The sequence below is a fragment of the Scyliorhinus torazame genome, chromosome 22 (assembly GCF_047496885.1).
Source record: "Scyliorhinus torazame isolate Kashiwa2021f chromosome 22, sScyTor2.1, whole genome shotgun sequence".
NCBI classification, from domain to species: Eukaryota; Metazoa; Chordata; class Chondrichthyes; order Carcharhiniformes; family Scyliorhinidae; genus Scyliorhinus; species Scyliorhinus torazame.
This window is the reverse complement of record NC_092728.1, coordinates 112,233,899-112,256,869: the sequence shown is the minus strand read 5'-3', so window position 1 is coordinate 112,256,869 and position 22,971 is coordinate 112,233,899. Positions and strand designations below refer to the sequence as shown.

Sequence of the window (22,971 nt, the reverse complement as noted above, 5' to 3'; positions counted from 1 at the left end):
GGAGGCAGCAGTCCCGTCACCAGAATTCCTTTTATTTACAAACCCAACAGCTGAACAACCATGACCATTCAGTCTGCTGTCTACACCGGGAGTGCACTCAGCTTGCTGTCTACACCGGGCGTGCACTCAGCTCGCTGTCTACACCGGGCGTGCACTCAGCTCGCTGTCGACACCGGGAGTGCAGAGGATCTGACACTCCGTTATACACACACAGAAAGGGCTTCCCTGATTGGGCCACTAATCAGGGAACTCGGATTCTAATTGGCCAATCTCAAAGGCCTGGCCTAAGTCATTACAAGAGGGAATTTTGTTGACATTTGTAGGTGATACCAAACTCAGATAAGGTGAGTTCTAAAGAGAGGACATTTCAAACATACTTCAAACCTTTCAGTGAATGAACAGGGTGTAGTGTACATGAAATAGGGCAGGGTCAGAACTGATGTCCTGGGAGAGCATTTGCTCGAGTGGCTGGGGAGGGTTTAAACTAAAATGACAGGGATGTAGGTACCGAGGCAAGGAGTCAGAGAAGGGGAACTGAGGACAAAAACAAAAGGAAATAGGACCAGCTTCAACCAGGGCCACAGTGAAAAATATTGGGAGCGGGATAAGTAATGTTAAAAAAACAAGCTTAAAGGCTTAACACACGGAGCTCTCACAGATGATCTAATCATGCAAACAGATACATACATAGAAGATATGAGCATAGAAAAAAATACAGCACAGAACAGGCCCTTCGGCCCACGATGTTGTGCCGAACCTTTGTCCTAGATTAATCATAGATTATCATAGAATTTACAGTGTAGAAGGAGGCCATTCGGCCCATTGCGTCTGCACCGGCTCTTGGAAAGAGCACCCTACCCAAGGTCAAAACCTCCACCCAACACTAAGGGCAATTTTGGACACTAAGGGCAATTTATAGGGCCTTTTGGCCCTTCGAGCCTGCTCTGCCATTCATCACGATCATGGCTGATCATCCAACTCAATAGCCTAATCCTGCTTTCTCCCCATAGCCTTTGATCCCATTCTCCCCAAGTGCTATATCCAGCCGCCTCTTGAATATATTCAATGTTTTAGCATCTACTTCATGTGGTAATGAATTCCACAGGCTCACCACTGTCTGGGTGAAGAAATGTCTCCTTATCTCTGTCCGAAATGGTTTACCCTGAATCCTCAGACTGTGACCCCTGGTTCTGGACACACTCTCCTCCTCCAAGGTGCAACTTGATGAGTCTGAATCTTCATTTGTGACAGTGCATAGGAGATGTAAATGGGTATGGTATAATCAGAATTGCAAACTGGGTAGCACAGTGGTTAGCACGGCTGCCTCACAGCGCCAGGGTCCCGGTTTCAATTCCGACCTCGGGTTACTGTCTGTGCGGAGTTTGCATGTTCTCCCCATGTGTGCGTGGGTTTCCTCCGGGTGCTCCGGTTTCCTCCCACAGTCCAAAGATGTGCGGGTTAGGTGGATTTGCCATGATAAATTGCCGCTTAGTGTCCAGGGATGTGCAGGTTAGGTGGGTTTACGGGAGTAGGCCTAGGTAGGATGCTCTTTCAGAGGGTCAGTGCAGACTCGATGGGCCAAATGGCTTCCTCCTGCACTGTAGGGATTCTATGGACACGGTTGCAGGGTGACCAGGGATGGGAACCGAGCATCCAGGGTATTTAGGAACATAGACAAAAAGGAAAAGGCGGTGGAGTTGCATTGCTGGTTAAAGAGGGAATTAAGACAATAGTGAGGAATTAACAGAATTCCGACAATGTGGAATCTGTATGGGTCGAGCTGAGAAACAGCAAGGGGCAAAAAATGTTGGTGGGCGTCGTGTACAGACCCCCAAACCGCAATGGTGATGTTTGAAATGACATTAAACAGGAAATTAGGGACGCTGGTGATTAAGAAACATCTGTATTATGGCCTCTTCCTGATCCTATGTTTCAATCAGCATTTCAGACTTGAGCAACATGTTACTGAAAATAGAAAATTAGCTTGCTCCAAAAACCAACCAAAAAAACAAATGCAGTTCTGGGTTTCATCAATGCTTAAATGGTGCGGTAGCCCAGTGCATCAGTGTGAAAGACAAGTCTGAAGCATTTGCAGCCATCTTCAGGCAGAAGTGCTAAGTAGATAATGCATCTCGGACTCCTCCTGATGTCCCCAGCATCCCAGAAGATAATTTTCAGCCAATAGGATTGATTCCACAATGTGAAGAAACAGCGAAGGCTATGGGCCCTGACAATATTCCGACAACAGTCCTGAAGACTTGTGCTCCAGAACCTGCTGCACCCCCAGCCAAGCTGTTCCAGTACAGCTACAACACTGGCCTCTACCCGGCAATGTGGAAAATTGCCCAGGTGTGTCCTGTACACAAGAAACAGGACAAATCCAACCCAGCCAATTACCGCCCTGTCAGTCTCCTCTCCATCATCAGCAAAGTGAGGGAAGGAGTCATCAACAGTGTTATCAAGCGGCACTTACTCAGCAATTACCTGCTCACGCACACTCAGTTTGGATTCCACCAGGGTCACTCAGCTGAGCTGAACCCCAGAGGTGAGGTGAGATTAAATGCCTTTGAAATCAAGGTAGCATTTGATTGAGAATGGCATCAAGGAGCCCTGGCAAAATGGAGTCAATGGGAATTAGGGGGGAAAACCTCCACTGGATGGTGTCATAACCAACACAAAGGAAGATGGTTGTAAATGTGGTTGTTGAAGACCAATCATCTGGCCAGGTCAGACAAGACTGCACTGAATGGAGGAGCAGGGGCAATGGGCTGAATGGATTACTCCTGCTCCTATATTCTTATCTCAGTCCCAGGGTATCACTGCAGGAGTTCCTCAGGATAGTGGCCTAGGTCCAACCATCTTCAGCTGCTTCATCAATGATCTTCCCTCCACCATGAGGTGAAAAGAGAGGATGTTCCCTGTACAATGTTCAGTTCCATCCGTGAGTTCTCAGATACTGAAGTCATCCGTGTCCAAATGCAACTAGACCTGGACAATATTCAGGTTTGGGCTGACAAATGACAAATAACATTTTTGGTTTTATTCATTCTTGGGCATTGCTGGCTGTGCCGGGATTTGATGCCGATCCCGAATTGCTCCAGTACTGAGCGGCTCGCTGGGCTATTTCACTGGGGCAGTTAAGGGTGAACTGCACTGCTGTGGGTCTGGAGTCACATGTAGGCCAGAGCAGGTAAGGGCAGCAGATTTCCTTTCTTGAAGGACGTTAGCGAACTCCGGCGAGTTACTCACCTCCTGACGGGTTATTACAACAATCGGCAATGGTTTCATGGTCAGCTTTAGACTTTTAATTCCAGGTTTTGTGATAGAATTCAAATTTCACCATGTGCTGTGGGGGGATTTGAACCTGCGGCCCCAGAGCATTACCCTGGGTCTCTGGATTACTAGTCCAGTGACAATACCACTATGCCGCCACCTCCCACACAAGTGCCAGGCAATGACAATCTCCAACAAGAGAGGATCTAACTATCTCCCCTTGACATTCAATGATATCACCATCGCCGGATCCCCCATGATAAACACTCTGGGGGTTACCACTGACCAGAAACTGAATTGGATTAGCCATATTAATAATAATAATCTTTTATTGTCACAAGTAGACTTACATTAACACTACAATGAAGTTACTGTGAAAAGCCCCTGTGGCTACCAGAGCAGATCAGAGGCTGGGAATCCTACAGCGAGTAATTCACCTCCTGACCCCCAAAGCCTGTCCACCATCTACAAGGCACAAGTCAGGAGTGTGAGGGAATACTCTCCACTTGCCTGGGTGAGTGCAGCTCCACCAACACTCATAAAGCTCGACACTATCCAGGACAAAGCAGCCCCGCTTGATTGCTCCTCTTCCACAAACATCCAAAGCCTCCACCACCGACAAACAGTGGCGGCCGTGTGTACCATCTACAAGGTGCACTGCAGTAACTCACCAAGGCTGCTTCAACAAAGAACAATACAGGCCCTTCAGCCCTCCAAGCCTGGACTGGTCATGATACTACCCTTAGCCAAAACCTTCAGCATTTCCTACTGCTGTATCCCTCTATACCCTATCCATGTGTTTGTCGAGATGTCTTTTGAACACCATTAATGTATCTGCTTCCACAGCCCCCCCAGGCAACGCGTTCCAGGCTCTCGCTGACCTCCTGTGTAAAAAAAACATGCCTCGACCGGTTTTTCGACAGCACTTTCCAAAAGTGCTTTTCATTATAATCTTTATTATTGTCACAAGTACGCTTACATTAATGCTGCAATGAAGTTACTGTGAAAAGCCCCTAGTCGCCACACTCTGGCGCCTGTCCGGGTACACTGAGGGAGAATTCAGAATGTCCAATTCACCTAACGTCTTTCGGGACTTGTGGGAGAAAACCGGAGCACCCGGAGGAAACGCAGACACGGAGAGAACGTGCAGACTCCGCACGGACAGTGACACAAGCTGGGAATCGAACCTGGGACCCTGGCGCTGTGAAGCAACAGTGCTAACCACTGTGCTACCACTTTCCAAACCCGTCAGCTCTGCCACATCAAAAGGACAAGGGCAGCAGATACATGGGAGTACCACCACCTGGGAGTTCTCCTCCAAGGATAACTAGGGAAAGAGTAGGGCCCATTAAGGAGCATAATGGTAATTTGTGTGTGGATTCGGATGTAGATAGGGTTCAAATGAATACTTTGTGTCGGTGCTCCCTTGTGAGAGGGACAGTGTGGGTATAGAAATCAGGGAGAAGGACTGTCATAAAATTGAAGAGATTAACATAGAGAGGAGGTTTTCAGTGTCTGACAGGCTTAAGAGTAGACAAATCTCCAGGGCCAGATGAAATGTATCGCAGGCTGTTGAGTGAGGCAAGGGAGGAAATAATTTTCAATTCCTCTCTGGCCACAGGAGAGGTTTTGGAGGACTAGAGAATCATCAATGTGGCTCCATTATTCAAGAAGGGAGGAAGGGATAAACCAGGAAACTACAGGCCGGTCAGTCTGACCTCAGTGGTGGGGAAAATATTGGAAGCAATTCTGAGAGACAGAATTAATCTGCATTTGGAGAGGCCGGGATTAATCAAGAACAGTCAGTACGGTTTTGTTAAGGATGACGTCATGTCAGACCAACTTGATTGAGTTTTTCGAAGAGGTGACCAGGTGTGTAGATGCGGGAAATGCATTTGATGTAGTCAACTTGGACTTCAGCAAGGCTTTTGATAAGGCCCAACATGGGAGACTAACCGCGACAGTAAGAGCCCATGGGATCCAAGGAAATTTGGCAACTTAGTGGCAGGAAGCAGTGGGGGATGGTCGAGGGGTGTTTTTCTGACTGGAAGCCTGTGTCCAGTGGGGTCCCGCGGAGATCAGTGTTGGACCCTTGCTGTTTGTGGTTTATATAAATGATTGAGATATGAATGTAGGAGGGTTGATCAGTAAGTTTGCGGATGATATGAAAATTGGTGGGGTGGTAAATAGTGAGGAGGATAGCCTTCGATTACAGGAGGATATAGACGGGATGGTCAGGTGGGCTGGTCAGTGGCAAAGGGAATTCAATCCAGATAAGTATGAGGTGATGCACTTGGGCAGGATAAACACGGCAAGGGAATACATGATAAATGGCAGGACCCTGGGAAGCACCGAGGATCAGAGGGACCTTGGTGTGCATGTACACCCGCCCCTTAAGGTAGCAGAGCAGGTGGATACAGTGGTTAAGAAGACATATGGTATACTTGCCTTTATTAGCCGAGGCACAGAGTTTCAGAGCAGGGAGGTTATGCTGGGACTGTATAAAACGTTGGTTAGGCCACAGCTAGAGTATTGTGAGCAGTTCTGGAATCCACATTATAGGAGGGATATGATTGCACTGGAAAGGGTGCAGAGGAGATTTACCAGGATGTTGCCTGGGCTGGAGAGTTTTAGTTATGAAGAGAGGTTGGATAGACTGGGGTTGTTTTCCTTGGAGCAGAGGAGACTGAGGGGGGACAGGATTGAGATGTATAAAATTATGAGGAGCACAGATAGAGGAGACAGGAAGTAACTTTGCCCCTTGGTGGAGGGACCAAAGATTTAAGGTGAGGGGCGGGAGGTTTGAGGGGATGTGAACCCTTTTCACCCAGAGGGGGTGGAACTCGCTGCCTGAAAGGGGGGAGGAGGCAGAGACCCTCAGAACATTGAAGAAGTGTAGTTGCAATCCCAGGGCGCACAGGGTAATGGGCCAAGTGCTGGGAAATGGAATTGGAATAGTTCGGTGGTTGTTTTTGACTGGTGCAGACTCGATGGGCTGAACGGCCTTTCCTGTGCTGTACTGATTCTATGACTCAAAGTCACTCACCATCCTGACTTGGAAATAGATTGCCGTTCCTTCAAAGTCGCAGGGTCAATATTCTGGATCTCCCTCCCTAACAGCAGGGTGGGTGTACCTACACCTCAGCGACTCCAGCGGTCCAAGAAAGCAGCTCCCTCTCCTCAAGGGAAATAGATGATGGCTTTGCCAGCAATACCCATCGGCGCAGACTAGTGAGAATGGGGAGGTTGCGCCTGCAGGACGTGGTTGAGGTGAACAGTATCTATTGAAGGGAGAAGGGGGACATGGGGCTTGGTCTGATGGAGCGTTAGATGTGGACGGACTGGAAAAGGCTTGAGTGGAGAATAAATGCCAGTATAGACTGGTTGGGCTGAATGGCCTCTTTCTCTACAAATCTACGTAATTGAAGAGTGGAACCTTATTCATGTGAAAATAAATCTGTGGAACAGGAGAATGAAGGTGGGCGAGGCGCAGCCATAAACAAGCTGAGGGAATATTCTGGTTACAATGTATTCCAGAAGAATTGGACAGGAAACAAATGTGGCGACTGTCTGTTGACCGGATACTGTTCCAATTCTGGAATGAGGGCCATGGGTGCAATGTGTCCAGTTACAGAGCAAAGAGAAACCTTTAGGTTGTTGGGTTGTTATCCTTGAATTTTTCCAAGTTTCCTGCTGTAACGTCTTTAATAATAGTTTATAACATTTTCTTTATGACAGACGGTCAGCTCACTGGCCTGTAGTTTCCTGCTTTCTGTTTCCCTTCCTTCCTGAATAATGGAGTTACATTTGCTACCTTCCATTCTAATGGAGCCTTCCCCGGATAAAGAGAATTTTGAAAAAAATAAAACTAATGCATCAACTCTCTCATTCGCCACTTTTTCCAAGATCTCAGGGTGAAATGCATCAGGACGCGGGGAATTCCTGGTTTCTAGCTGCTTCTGAGTATTACTTGTGTTCTCTATACTGAAAACCAATGCAAATTACTGGTTCAAACCATCTGCTTATTTTCCACCATTAATTCCCCAGGCTCACACTCAGGACCTACACTCACTTTGTTAACTCTTTCTTTAAAAAAAAGCTTGTTATGACCCCCTTGTGGGTGAAGGACTGTTCTCTAGTCAATTACCCTCACATAGCTGAGTATAATCGCCCCTGGTAATTGGGGGCGGGGTTTCCCCTTAACAAGGGAAATCTACACAGTCTAAAAACCCTGATCTGGGTGCAGAACAGGGAGGGGGACCCTTTGGGGGAAGAGGAGTTATTGGGCAGGATTCTCCAGCTGTGCCTGGTGACCAGAAATTCCTGCCCGAGGTCAATAGACCTTTTCATGGCCTGTGTCACGTCCACTGTGATCTTGTGGTGGGTGGGGCAGAAGAATCTGGCCCACAGTCTTTTGTGGTTTTGTGTACACCTTAATAAACCTATTGTTAATTCCTACCCGACCGTGAGTACCTGTAGCCTCTCTCGTTTGAGTTCTACAAAATTCTTATTAGCTGTCTTTATATTTCATGCTAGCTTTTACTCATTATTAATCTTTAAGTTATTCTTTGCTGTTATTTATATTCTGTCCATTCTCCTGACCTGCAAACCATCTTTGTGCTCTTTTTATTTTAAGTTTGATACTGTCTTTAAGTTTTTAGTTCAGCACAGGTTCGGGGTCCTCCTTTTGGGATTTTATTTCCTTGTTGGAATACAGCAGTGCCAATGCATCTCTATGGGACCTATCCCTGAATGCATTTCTGTAATGACCTCCAATTGGCATTATTGGTTGGCCAATTGGAATATGAGCTCCCTCAATGATAGCTCATTGGGGGGCCCATATAAGCACCTGTGTAGGCTTTGTGAGGGAGTCTTAAGATGACTGGAATGCTAGCAGCACTGGTTGGAGCTGCTTGTGTATATAGTTATTGCAAATAAATACTGGTGTAATAATGGAACTCCTGCCTCCTGTGGATTATTACAGTGGTGACGAGGTAAACAACGAACCTTGCGGAGACCAGCTGCTGCACTCGGAGGGTAAGCCTTGCTCTTTCAAAAATGCCTCTTTTTGGGAACTTGGATGCATTCGACCTGACTATTCAGGACTGGTCCCAGTATGTGGAGAGAATGTGTTACTTTTTCCAGGCCAATGAGATAACGGAGGACGGAAGGAAACGGGTTATACTGCTGTCGGCGTGTGGACCCTCAGCCTTCGCCATTATACGTAGTCTGACTTATCCCGATACGCCGGACACGATACCTTTCCAAGAATTAACGAAATTGGTGGAAGAGCACTATGACCCAAAACCACCCCTCATTTTGCGTAGGTACAGATTCTACACAACGAAGCGGGAAGACAGAGAGTCAGTCACAAATTTCTTGACCCGCCTGAGAAGGCTGGAGGAAAAATGTGAGCTCGGCCCGACGCTAAATGAAATGCTTCGGGACCGGTTAGTGTGTGGCATAAACAACCTCACAATACAGAAGCGCCTGTTGGTGGCAATGCAGCTAGACTGCAGGTGGGCGTTACAGCTCGCACTGTCCCTAGAAAAGGCAGCAAGTGGGGCACAGGAACTACAGGGCACGCCAATGGAGGTAGATACCTGGGAGAGGGACTACCACAATGGGTCCAGCTACCAGATAGCCGCCCTCAGGAAAAGCCTGAGGAATAGAGGGCCAAAGGAAAACCCCAGAACTGCCCCCAAATCTGCTAGGACTAACTGGAGACAGAGGGAACTACTGGCTGAGGCTCCCCCAACAGAGAAGGACCGTTTCTGGCACCAGACAGAGTGGGGTAACAGTGACAGAAACCCTAGAAGGAGGTGGCAAAAGAGGAATAGCAGGTGGGGACGCAGGGAAGTACACAACCTAGATGCCCCATCCTCCTCCGAAGGGGAACAGTTATATAATCTTGCGACAAAGAAAGCAGAACCTATTAAGATTACCCCACGGGTGAACGGTCGGCCGACAATAATGGAAATAGACACGGGTGCGGCCATATCAGTGATGGGAGTGGCAGCATTTTTAAAAATCAAAGATGGACTCCAGCCACTAACCCTAACAAAAACATTGGCGAAACTTAAAACCTACACGGGGGATCCCTTGGAAGTTCTAGGCACGACTCATGTACCCGTGGAATATGCTCAGATTACCATTGACGATAGTCGAGGGCTCTGGACCGAACTTAATGGGATGGAACTGGCTGAAAGACCTAAACTTAGATTGGAAAATTTTCATCCAGAGTGGAAGCGGGCAGTTGAGTGAAGTACTCCAAAAATACCCGGAGGTCTTCCAAGAAGGTTTGGGGGAAATTATAGGCGCCAAAGCAACTTTGCACGTGGACCCAGAAGCCCTTCCGAAATTGTGTAAGGCCAGGCCGGTACCTTTTGCATTAAGGAAGAAAGTAGATGTGGAAATAGAAAGGTTACGGCGCGACGGCATTATCAGACCAGTGCAGTTCTCGGACTGGGCAGCGCCGGTGGTACCAATTTTGAAGCCAGACGGCTCGATACGTCTCTGTGGAGATTTCAAACAGACGGTAAACAAATACGCACTGCTGGACAAATACCCGATCCTGAAAATAGACTACCTATATGCCAAATTGGCAGGTGGGCTTTTGTTCACGACACTGGACATGAGCCACGCCTACCTGCAGTTAAAACTGGACAAGGACTCCCAGAAGTTTGCTACGATCAACACCCTGAAGGGACTTTTTCGTTATACTAGGCTACCCTTCGGAGTGTCATCAGCCTGCGCTATATTCCAGCGCACGATGGAAAATATTCTGCAGGGACTACCGCAGGTGGCGATTTATTTGGACGATGTCTTAATCACGGGTAGGACAAACCGGGAACACTTGAGGAACCTGGAGGAAGTGCTCAGGCGTTTCGCAAAGGCAGGTGTAGGGCTGAAAAGAGAAAAATGTGTTTTTCTGGCCCCACAAGTGACGTACCTGGGATATAAAGTAGACGAGTCGGGCTTGCACCCATTGGAAGACCGAGTAAGGGCAATAAAAGAAGCCCCAGCTCCCACCACGGTCCAGGAGCTACGATCATTTCTAGGATTGGTAACATTATGGCAAATTTATTGAAAATAGAGTTCCATCCTAGAACCCCTCCACCAGCTACTAAAAAAGGGACAAGAATGGAAATGGTCCGCCCGCCAAAACAGAGCATTTGGGGACATTAAGGAACAGCTGTCATCCGAAAATGTCCTAGAGCATTCTGACCCAAGGAAGGAGTTGGTGGTCACGTGTGACGCATCACCTTACGGGGTAGGAGCCGTCTTAGCTCATAGAGGAAGGAATGGGGAAGAACGGCCAATAGCCTATGCTTCGAGGACCTTGGCGATGGCTGAGCGAACGTACGCCCAAATCGAGAAGGAAGGACTGGTGGTGATATTTGCAGTAAAAGAATTTCACCAGTATCTGTACGGGCGGAAATTCACCATAGTGACGGACCATAAGCCGTTATTAGGGTTATTAAAAGAAGACCAGTCAATACCCCCGATTGCATCAGCTGGAATCCAACGCTGGGCATTGCTACTGGCGGCGTATAGATACGTTCTGGAGCACAGACCGGGAACGCGAGGAGCAAATGCAGATGCTTTGAGCAGACTTCCCCTCCCAGACACCCCGCCGCTAATACCGAAAGTAGAGGAGACAGTAATGACTAAATTTTTTGGACACCCTATCAGTGGACGCACAACATTCGGTTGTGGACGCAAAAAGACCCAGTTTTAGCCAAGATGAAGCATTTACTACTAACAGGGGAACTGGAGAGACCAGTGGAGCCCCAGATGCACCCATACTGGAGCAGAATCATAGAATCATAGAAGTTTACAGCATGGAAACAGGCCCTTCGGCCCAACCAGTCCATGCCGCCCAGTTTTTACCATTTAAGCTAGTCCCAGTTGCCTGCACTTGGCCCATAACCCTCTATACCCATCTTACCCATGTAACCATCTAAATGCTTTTTCAAAGACACAATTGTACCCGCCTCTACTACTACCTCTGGCAGCCCATTCCAGATACTCACTACCCTCTGAGTGAAGAAATTGCCCTTCTGAATCTCTCCCCTCTCACCTTAAACCTATGCCCTCTAGTTTTAGACTCCCCTACCTTTGGGAAAAGATGTTGACTATCTACCTTATCTATGCCCCTCATTATTTTATAGACCTCTAAGATCACCCCTAAGCCTCCTACGCTCCAGGGAAAAAAGTCCCAGCCTCTCCTTATAACTCAAACCATCAAGTCCCGGCAACATCCTAGTAAATCTTTTCTGCACTCTTTTTCTAGTTTAATAATATCCTTTCTATAATAGGGTGACCAGAACTGCACACAGTATTCCAAGTGTGGCCGTACCAATGTCTTGTACAACTTCAACAAGACGTCCCAACTCCTGTATTCAATGTTCTGACCAATGAAACCAAGCATGCCGAATGCCTTCTTCACCACCCTGTCCACCTGCGACTCCACCTTCAAGGAGCTATGAACCTGTACTCCTAGATCTCTTTGTTCTATAACTCTCCCCAATGCCATACCATTAACTGAGTAGGTCCTGGCCTGATTCGATCTGCCAAAATGCATCACCTCACATTTATCTAAATTAAACTCCATCTGCCATTCGTCGGCCCACTGGCCTAATTGATCAAGATCCCGTTGCAATCCTAGATAACCTTCTTCACTATCCACTGTGCCACCAATCTTGGTGTCATCTGCAAACTTACTAACCATGCCTCCTAAATTCTCATCCAAATCATTAATATAAATCACAAATAACAGTGGACCCAGCACCGATCCCTGAGGCACACCACTGGTCACAGGCCTCCAGTTTGAAAAACAACCCTCTACAACCACCCTCTGCCTTCTGTCGTCCAGCCAATTTTGAATCCAATTGGCAACCTCACCTTGGATCCCGTGAGCTTTAACCTTCTGCAACAACCTACCATGCGGTACCTTGTCAAAGGCTTTGCTAAAGTCCATGTAGACAACGTCGATTGTACTGCCCTCATCTACCTTCTTGGTCACCCCCTCAAAAAAACTCACTCAAAAATCAAATTTGAGAGACATGATTTTCCACGCACAAAGCCATGCTGACTGCCCCGAATCAGTCCTTGCCTCTCTAAATGCTTGTAGATCCTGTCTCTCAGAATACCTTCTAGCAACTTACCTACTACAGACGTTAGGCTCACCGGTCTGTAGTTCCCAGGCTTTTGTCCCAGTCAATGTTGGGAAAGTTAAAGTCCCCTACTACTACCACCCTATTATTCTTGCAGTTATCTGTAATCTCCTTACATATTTGCTCCTCAATTTCCCGCTGACTATTTGGGGGCCTGTAGTACAGTCCTACCAAGGTGATCTCTCCCTTCTTATTTTTCAGTTCCACCCATATAGACTCAGTGGGCGAACCCTCGGATATATCCCCCCTAAGTACTGCCGTGATGTTCTCCCTAATCAAAAACGCCACTCCCCCTCCTCACTTGCCTCCTGTTCTATCCTTTCTATAGCATCTGTACCCCGGAACATTGAGCTGCCAGTCCTGCCCCTCCCTTAGCTATGTTTCAGTCATAGCTATAATATCCCAGTCCCATGTGCCCGTCCATGCCCTGAGTTCATCCGCTTTGCCCGTCAGGCCCCTTGCATTGAAATAAATGCAGTTTAATGTAGACCTTCCTTGCTCTCTGCCCTGCTTTCTCAGGTCATGCTTTACACACTCTCCCTTCCTGCCTTTTGTTTCTGTCCCCACTGACTTCCTACATCGGTTCCCATCCCCCTGCCACATTAGTTTAAACCCTCCCCAACTGCACTAGCAAACACACCCCCGAGAACATTGGTTCCGGTCCCACCCAGATGCAGACCGTCCGATTTGTACAGGTCCCACCTCCCCCAGAACCGGTCCCAATGTCCCAGGAATTTGAAACCCTCCCTCTTGCACCATCTCTCAAGCCACGTATTCATCCTAACTATCCTGTCATTCCTACTCTGACTATCACGTGGCACTGGTAGCAATCCTGAGATTACTACCTTTTGAGGTCCTACTTTTTAGTTTAAGTCCTAACTCCCTAAATTCAGCTTGTAGGACCTCATCCCGTTTTTTACCTATATCGTTGGTGCCTATATGCACCACGACAGCTGGCTGTTCACCCTCCCCCTCCAGAATGCCCTGCAGCCGCTCCGAGACATCCTTGACCCTTGCACCAGGGAGGCAACATACCAACCTGGATTCTCGTTTGCGTCCACAGAAACGCCAGTCTATTCCCCTTACAATTGAATCCCCTATCACTATAGCTCTGCCACTCTTTTTCCCGCCCTTCTGTGCAGCAGAGCCAGCCACAGTGCCATGAACCTGGCTGCTGCCACCTTCCCCTGGTGAGCCATCTCCCCCAACAGTTTCCAAAACGGTAAATCTGTTTTGGAGGGAGATGACCGCAGGGGATCCCTGCACTGCCTTCCTACTCTTCCTCTGTCTGTTGGTCACCCATTCCCTATCTGCCTCAGTAATTTTAATCTGCGGTGTGACCAACTCACTGAATGTGCTATCCACAACTTCCTCAGCATCGCGGATGCTCCAAAGTGAGTCCATCCGCAGCTCCAGAGCCGTCAAGCGGTCTAACAGGAGCTGCAGTTGGACACACTTCTTGCAGATGAAGGAGTCAGGGACACCAGAAGGGTCCCTGACTTGCCACATCTCACAAGAGGAGCATGACACGGGTCTGAGCTCTCCTGCCATGACTTAAACCTGAAGTTAAATTTGAACTACACTACACAGCTAAGAGAAAGTCAAAGAGAGAGAAATCACTTACCAGTTACAAGCCAATCACTTACCTGCTGGCTGTGATGTAATTGCTCCAGAGACTCCCTCACAGGTCTGCTTCTCTGCACCTCCTTAAGATGAGCACCAAATTCCCTTAACTAGTTAATTAATTTACTTAATTGGATTTTTTTTGGGGGGGGGGGGACTCAACCCCAAACACCAAACTCCAAAAAAACAAACCCAGCCGTCACTCACCTCTTACCCGAACTCAGCCTTACCCAAACTCAGATACACTCTGTTTGCCTCCAGCACTCAGCCTTACCCAAACTCAGATACACTCTGTTTGCCTCCAGCACTCAGCCTTACCCAAACTCAGATACACTCTGTTTGCCTCCAGCACTCAGCCTTACCCAAACTCAGATACACTCTGTTTGCCTCCAGCACTCAGCCTTACCCAAACTCAGATACACTCTGTTTGCCTCCAGCACTCAGCCTTACCCAAACTCAGATACACTCTGTTTGCCTCCAGCACTCAGCCTTACCCAAACTCAGATACACTCTGTTTGCCTCCAGCACTCAGCCTTACCCAAACTCAGATACACTCTGTTTGCCTCCAGCACTCAGCCTTACCCAAACTCAGATACACTCTGTTTGCCTCCAGCACTCAGCCTTACCCAAACTCAGATACACTCTGTTTGCCTCCAGCACTCAGCCTTACCCAAACTCAGATACACTGTTTGCCTCCAGCACTCAGCCTTACCCAAACTCAGATACACTCTGTTTGCCTCCAGCACTCAGCCTTACCCAAACTCAGATACACTCTGTTTGCCTCCAGCACTCAGCCTTACCCAAACTCAGATACACTCTGTTTGCCTCCAGCACTCAGCCTTACCCAAACTCAGATACACTCTGTTTGCCTCCAGCACTCAGCCTTACCCAAACTCAGATACACTCTGTTTGCCTTCAGCACTCAGCCTTACCCAAACTCAGATACACTCTATTGTTTGTCTCCAGCACTCCGTCTCTAAAGGCACTTCAGCCACACCCTTTGTCTCCTTCCTGATTTACAGTCAGCCAATAGGCCTGCTCCTGAAACTGATCTCCCGAACTAACAGCTGACCTGCAAGGTAAGGAGGTTGTTAAGCAGTACTTACCTCACCCACGCCGCAACCTTTTATTCTGTCCCCTCTGCCTCGCAGCTCCCGCGCTTTTTGAAACTCCCGCGCTGTTTCCAAGGTCCCGGCTCCCTCTCTCTCCCGAACAGCTGACCTGCAAGGTAAGGAAGTTGTTAATCAAATTAACAGGGACCAAATAACCGTAGAAGACTGTATCCTACTATGGGGAGCCCGGGTAATAGTCCCAGCTAAGGGCCGTCGGGCAATCTTAACCGAGTTACATCACGGACACCCAGGGGTGTCTAAAATGAAGATGCTCGCTCAAAGCTACGTTTGGTGGCCAGGATTGGACACAGACATAGCAGCCTTGGTACGTCGGTGCCAGGAGTGCCAACAGGGGCAAAGAGTGCCACCAGCTGTGCCATTGCACCCGTGGGAATGGCCAGGCAGACCGTGGACCCGCCTGCATATTGACCACGCCGACCCTTTCATGGGCTCAATGTTTTTGGTGATAGTGGATGCCTACTCCAAATGGTTGGATTTCCACCGGGTAAACGCGGCAAGCACCGCATCGACAACTGAAAAGCTCAGGGCCTCGTTTGCAACACATGGACTTCCGGAGGTATTGGGGTCCGACAACGGAACGGCATTCACAAGTGGGGAATTTGGAAAATTCCTAAAGGGAAACTGAGTCCGCCACATCAAAACGGCCCCTTCCCATCCAACGGCCTGACAGAGAGCGGTCCAGACACTAAAAGCGGGACTCTAGAAGCAGCCGGCAGCGTCAATGGACACAAAACGGGGAAAGTGTAGAAACACCAGGAGGTCCAACGCAGGGGGCATGATAAGTCGGCAGCAGAGACATGTCCAGGTGGGGGCACCGGTTTGGGTCAAGAATTATGGGAATGGACCAACGTGGGTCAAAGGCACGGTAGAGTCCCAAACCGGGCCCATATCCTGTGAAGTTTCGATAGGCGGTAAGGTGCTGAAGAAACACAGAGACCAAATAAGGGCAGCGGAACCACACCTGGAGGCAGTCGAAGCAGGACCGCCTCAAGCTGGGATAGCTCAGACGGGAAGGATCCCTGAGCAATTTCTCCAGATCCCGTCATCCAGTCGTCAGAGTCGGAGATGGACACGATGAGGCCCCCGCAACACCTCTCCCCGAGGAGGAGGAAGTACAACTTCCAAGGAGGTAGTCAAGGAAAAGATGGGCACCTATAAGGTACACCCCACCCACGTCGGAGAACGACCCGGCGGACGACACAAAGGTGACCGACCTGGACATGGGGAGCAGGAAGAAGCTCCGAGGAATGCCAGCTGGCAGGAATTCCTCGGACCTTTTTGGGTGGGGGGGGGGGGGGGGGGGGTGTAATGACCTCCAATTGGCATTATTGGTTGGCCAATTGGAATATGAGCTCCCTCAATGATAGCTCATTGGGGGGCCCATATAAGCACCTGTGTAGGCTTTGTGAGGGAGTCTTAAGTTGACTGGAATGCTAGCAGCACTGGTTGGAGCTGCTCGTGTATATAGTTATTGTAAATAAATACTGGTGTAGTGATGGAACCCCTGCCTCCTGTGGATTATTACAATTTCATTCTAGCTAGCTCCATTTTCATAACCTCTGAGTTGTTGTCTTTATTTAAACTTAAAATACCAGTCTTAAACCCACTTTTCTCTCCCTCATGATTGAATTTTACTTTGTTTATTATGATCCCTGATATATTGAGGGACACCATCACTGAGATCATTAATTAATCCTATCTTGCTGCACAATACCAGCTCTCGTGTATATAACCTGCTCACTGGTTGACTCTAGAATGTGCTGTTCTTAAGAAGCAATCCTGAAAATATTCTATTAACTCCTTTTTGATACAACATTTGCCACTTGGATTTTCCCAGTCTATACTTAGATTAAACCCCCCATGATTATCAATGTGCCTTTCTGAAAAGCTCCCATTATTTCTTCCTTTTATACTCGTCCTGTGTAGTTACAATTACGGAGCCTGTACATCATTCCCACAAGTGACTTCTTGGCTTTTTATTTCTCCCCTCTACCCAAACTGCTTTAGTGTTGCTGGGAAACTCAACACCAGCTGAGAAACAAACAATTCTTCTGATTAAGCATTTTGCACTCTCTGGACTCAATGAGTTCAACAATTAACATATGATCTAGATGTGATGGAAGGTATGATCAGTATAGTGAGGAGGAAAGCCTTGGATTCTAGGATGATATAGATCAGCTGGTTAGATATTTTTTTCTTAAATTTAGAGTACCCAATTAATTTTTCCAATTGAGGGGCAATTTAGCATGGCCAATCCCCCTGCCCTGCATCTTTTTGGGTTGTGGGGGTGAGACCCAGGTAGACACGGGGAGAATGTGCAAACTCCACACAGACAGTGAGCCGGAATCGAACCTGGGACCTCGGCGCCGTGAGGCAGCAGTGCTAACCACTGTGCTGCCCATGGGCTGGTTAGATGGCAAATGGAATTTAACCCTGAAAAGTGAAGAGATCCATTTTGGGAAGACTAACCAGGTGAGGGACTACACAATGAAAGGTCAGACCCAGGGAAATACAGCAGACCAAAGACACCGGAGGGTGGACATTCACAGGCCCCTGAAGGCAGCAGGCGGGTAGATAAGGTAGTTAAGAAGATGTTTGGTGGAACTTCCGGTTGCGGCGATGCGGAAAGCCGCACATTTCGGCGGCTCCCGCTAGAACGGACCTTTGGGCTCTCCAGAGGAGTCCCAACGGAAATTTTTCGACCACTTCCCATGTGGGAAGGTGAGAGCAAGGTCCCCCTTCCATAGTGATGGAGGGGACCAGAAATGGAGCGGGGAAAAAAGGGGCTTTGGAGCAGCAAAAGAAACGAGGGAGAAAAAAACAAGATGGCGGAGGGTGGCGCTCGAGCAGCATGGGGGCCGGAGCAGCGGGAGTTTCTCAGGCGCTGCGTGGAGGAGCTTAAAGAAGAGGTGCTGGCGCCACTGCTGACGGTGATCGAGGGGCTGAAGGAGACCCAGAAGGCCCAAGGGTGGAGGTCCGGGGAAAAAACCAACGAGGATGAGATCTTGGGCCTGGCGGTGAAGATGGAGGCGCACGAGGCGCTGCACAAGAGGTGGGCGGAAAGATTCGAGGACCTGGAGAACCGGTCATGGAGGAAGAATCTACGGATTCTGGGTCTCCCTGCAGGAGTGGAGGGGGCCGATGCCGGGGCGTATGTGAGCACGATGCTCCAGTCGCTGATGGGTGCGGAGGCCTCTCCGAGTCCCCTGGAGCTAGATGGGGCTCACCGGGTCCTGGCGAGGAGACCCAAGGGCGGTAGTGGTGAGGTTTCATCGTTTTGTGGACAGTGTGTCCTGAGATGGGCCAAGAAGGAGCGGAGCAGTAGATGGGAGAATACGGTGATCCGAATCTACCAGGACTGGAGCGCGGAGGTGGCAAAGAAGACAGCTGGTTTTAATCGGGCCAAGGCGGTGCTGCAGAGGAAGAGGGTGCGATTCGGAATGCTGCAGCCAGCGTGACTGTGGGTCACATTTCAGGATCGACACCACTACTTTGAAACGCCTGAAGAGGCTTGGACCTTTTTATCCAAACGGAAAAATTGGACTCAAACTGAGGGTCTGTGGTTGTAGGGGGATGTCGGTTGTATACAGGGTTTTAACTATGCGTATGGAATGTTCCACAAGTTGGGTGGTGGATGGGGATGGGGAAAGAGATCTGATGGGGAGACTGAGAATGTGGGCGTTGGTGCTGGAGGGAGGGAGGGAGGGAGGGAGGGAGGGAGGGAGGGAGGGGAGGCCCGGGGAATTCGGATAAGGCCGCAACAGGAGCTGCTCCACAGGGCGGGGCTGGCTCAGGAACGTGCGGGCTTTTCCCCGCATTAGGGAAGGGGTCGTCAACGGGAAGGCGGGGTCAGCAGGTGTTAGCTGACTTACGGAAGTGTTATGGGGGAGCAAAAGAGCTAGATTTGGATCTAACGGGGGGGGGGCGGGGAAATAGGGTTGCTGCTGCATTGGCCGAGGGGGAACTGAAAACGGAAAAGGTGGTCGGGGCGGGGGTTCCCCGTCTGGGGGACTGGAGGGTGCGGGAGGCGCGGGCACGGGACTAGCCTAAAACAGGAAATGGCTAGTCGGCAGCGGTGGGAAGCCCCCCAATCCGGCTGATAACATGGTATGTGAGGGGCCTGAATGGGCTGGTTAAGACGTGGTCATGCTTCAGGAGACACATTTGAAGGTGGCAGACCAGGTCAGGTTAAGGGGATGGGTCGGACAGGTATTCCATTCAGGGCTGGATGCGAAGAATAGAGGGGTGACAATACTGGTGGGGAAGTGGGTGTCGTTTGAGGCCAAGAACATCGTAGTGGACAATGGAGGTCGATACGAGATGGTGAGTGGTAGGTTGCAGGGGATGTGGGTGGTATTGGTAAATGTATACGCCCCGAACTGGGACGATGCTGGATTGATGAAGCGTATGTTGGGGCGCATTCCGGACCTGGAGGTAGGAAGCTTGATAATGGGTGGGGATTTCAACACGGTGTTGGACCCAGCACTGGATCGCTCCAGATCTAGGACCGGAAAGAGACCGGCTGCGGCCAAGGTGCTTAGGGGGTTTATGGACCAGATGGGGGTGTGGATCCGTGGAGATTTGCCAGGCCTCTGGCCAGAGAATTTTCTTTTTCTCCCACGTACACAAAGCCTACTCCCGGATAGATTTATTTATTTTTTTATTTTTATTTTTTTTGTTCTGAGCTGGGCGCTGATCCCAAAAGTGGAGGGAACGGAGTATTGAGAGGCAGCATGGTTTTGTGAAGGGGAGGTCGTGTCTCACTAACTTGATGGAGTTTTTCGAGGAGGTCACTAAGATGATTGATGCAGGTAGGGCAGTGGATGTTGTCTATATGGACTTCAGTAAGGCCTTTGACAAGGTCCCTCATGGTAGACTAGTACAAAAGGTGAAGTCACACGGGATCAGGGGTGAGCTGGCAAGGTGGATACAGAACTGGCTAGGTCATAGAAGGCAGAGAGTAGCAATGGAGGGATGCTTTTCTAATTGGAGGGCTGTGACCAGTGGTGTTCCACAGGGATCAGTGCTGGGACCTTTGCTCTTTGTAGTATATATAAATGATTTGGAGGAAAATGTAACTGGTCTGATTAGTAAGTTTGCAGACGACACAAAGGTTGGTGGAATTGCGGATAGCGATGAGGACTGTCAGAGGATCCAGCAGGATTTAGATTGTTTGGAGACTTGGGAGGAGAGATGGCAGATGGAGTTTAATCCGGACAAATGTGAGGTAATGCATTTTGGAAGGTCTAATACAGGTAGGGAATATACAGTGAATGGTAGAACCCTCAAGAGTATTGAAAGTCAAAGAGATCTAGGAGTACAGGTCCACAGGTCGAAGGTAGTCAAGAAGGCATACGGCATGCTTGCCTTCATTGGCCGGGACATTGAGTATAAGAATTGGCAAGTCATGTTGCAGCTGTATAGAACCTTAGTTAGGCCACACTTTGGGTATAGTGTTCAATTCTGGTCACCACACTACCAGAAGGATGTGGAGGCTTTAGAGAGGGTGCAGAAGAGATTTACCAGAATGTTGCCTGGTATGGAGGGCATTAACTATGAGGAGCGGTTGAATAAACTCGGTTTGTTCTCACTGGAACGAAGGAGGTTGAGGGGAGACCTGATAGAGGTATACAAAATTGAGGGGCATTAGACCGAGTGGATAGTCAGAGGCTTTTCCCCAGGGTAGAGGGGTCCATTACTAGGGGGCATAGGTTTAAGGTGCGAGGGGCAAGGTTTAGAGTAGATGTACGAGGCAAGTTTTTTACGCAGAGGATAGTGGGTGCCTGGAACTCGCTACCGGAGGAGGTGGTGGAAGCAGGGACGATAGTGACATTTAAGGGGCATCTTGACAAATACATGAATAGGATGGGAATAGAGGGATACGGACCCAGGAAGTATAGAAGATTGTAGTTTAGTCGTGCAGCATGGTCGGCACGGGCTTGGAGGGCCGAAGGGCCTGTTCCTGTGCTGTACATTTCTTTGTTCGTTGTATTCGGCCATAGCCATCTCAGACCACGCCCCGCACTGGGTGGAACTGGAGTTGGGAGAGGAGGGACCAACGCCCATTGTGGCGTTTGGATGTGGGATTACTGGCAGATGAGGAGGTGGGTGAGGGGGTGCATTAAAAGGTATTTGGAGGCCAATGACAACGGGGAGGTGCAGGTGGGGGTAGTGTTGGAGGCGGTGGTCAGGGGAGAGTTAATCTCCATCAGGGCTCACAGGGAGAAGAGAGGGCAGGGAAAGGGAGACGTTAGTGGGGGAGATTTTAAGGTTGGACAGGAGATATGCAGAGGCCCCTGAAGAGGGACTACTCTGGGAGAGGCGAAGTCTCCAGACGGAGTTCGACCTGTTGACCACGGGGAAGGCAAAGGCACAAGGGGCGACGTACGAATATGGGGAGAAGGCGAGCCGGATGCTGGCACATCAGCTCCGCAAGAGGATGGCAGCGAGGGAGATAGGTGGAGTCAAGGAGCATCGGGTGTCGCTGTATGCAGACGACCTGTTGCTGTACGTGGCAGATCCAGTGGAGGGGATGGTGGAGGTCATGCGGACCCTAAGGGAGTTTGGGGACTTCTCGGGCTATCAGCTCAATGTAGGGAAAAGTGAGTTCTTCGTGGTGCATCCAGGGAAGAGGGATAGACGACCTACCATTGAGGAGGGCGGAAAGGAGCTTTTGGTACTTGGGGATCCAAGTAGCTAGGAGTTGGGGGGCCCTGCATAAACTTCATTTGACGCGGCTGGTGGAGCAGATGGAGGACTTCAAACGATGGGACATGTTGCCACTCTCGCTAGCGGGCAGAGTACAGTCGATTAAAATGATGTCCTTTTTGTGTTCCAGTGCCTTCCAATTATGGTCACCAAGGCCTTTTTTAAGAGGGTAGGCAGGAGCATCATGGGTTTTGTGTGGGCAAACAAGACCCCGAGGGTAAGGAGGGGGTTTCTGGAGCGTAGTAGAGACAGTTGCCGAATCTGGGTGGCTACTATTGGGCAGCCAACGTGGCGATGATCCGTAAGTGGGTGATGGAGGGAGAGGGGGCGGCATGGAAGAGGTTGGAGATGGCGTCCTGCAAAGGAACGAGCCTGGGGCGCTGGTGACGGCACTGCTGCCGCTCTCGCCGACAAGGTACACCACGAGTCCGGTGGTGGCGGCAACGCTAAAGATCTGGGGGCAGTGGAGACGACACAAGGGTGCGATGGGAGCCTCGGTGTGGTCCCCGATCAGAGACAACCATCGGTTTGTCCCGGGGAGGATGGACGGGGGGGGTTTCAGAGCCTGGCATCGGGCAGGGATTAGAAGAATGGGGGACCTGTTCATCGATGGGACGTTTGCGAGATTAGGGGCGCTGGAGGAGAAGTTTTGGCTACCCCGGGAAACGCTTTCAGGTATATGCGAGTGAGGGTGTTTGTGAGGCGGCAGGTGAGGGAATTCCCGTTGCTCCCGGCACAGGGGATTCAAGACAGGGTGATTTCAGGTGTATGGGTCGGAGAGGGCAAGGTGTCGGCGATATATCAGGAGATGAAAGGAGGAGGAGGCTCTGGTAGGGGAGCTGAAGGGCAAATGGGAGGAGGAGTTGGGGGAGAAGATTGAAGAGGGTCTGTGGGCTGATGCCCTTAGTAGGATTAATTCTCTTCCTCGTATGCCACAGTTTAAGGTTATTCACAGAGCGCATATGACAGGGGCGAGGCTGAGTAGGTTCTTTGGGGTGGAGGACAGATGTGGGAGGTGCTCAGGAAGCCCGGCAAATCAACGCCCATATGTTCTG

General features: G+C 49.5%; 1 protein-coding gene across 1 annotated transcript in view; it reads right to left on the bottom strand.

The window, feature by feature from the left end:
• Positions 1-22,971, bottom strand: part of sardh (sarcosine dehydrogenase) — a 170,475-nt gene that overhangs the window by 142,987 nt on the left and 4,517 nt on the right. The window contains exon 2 of the mRNA XM_072488950.1: positions 15,182-15,296. Within this exon, the coding sequence (XP_072345051.1) occupies positions 15,182-15,296 (115 nt within the window). The remainder of the gene's footprint in view (positions 1-15,181; positions 15,297-22,971) is intronic.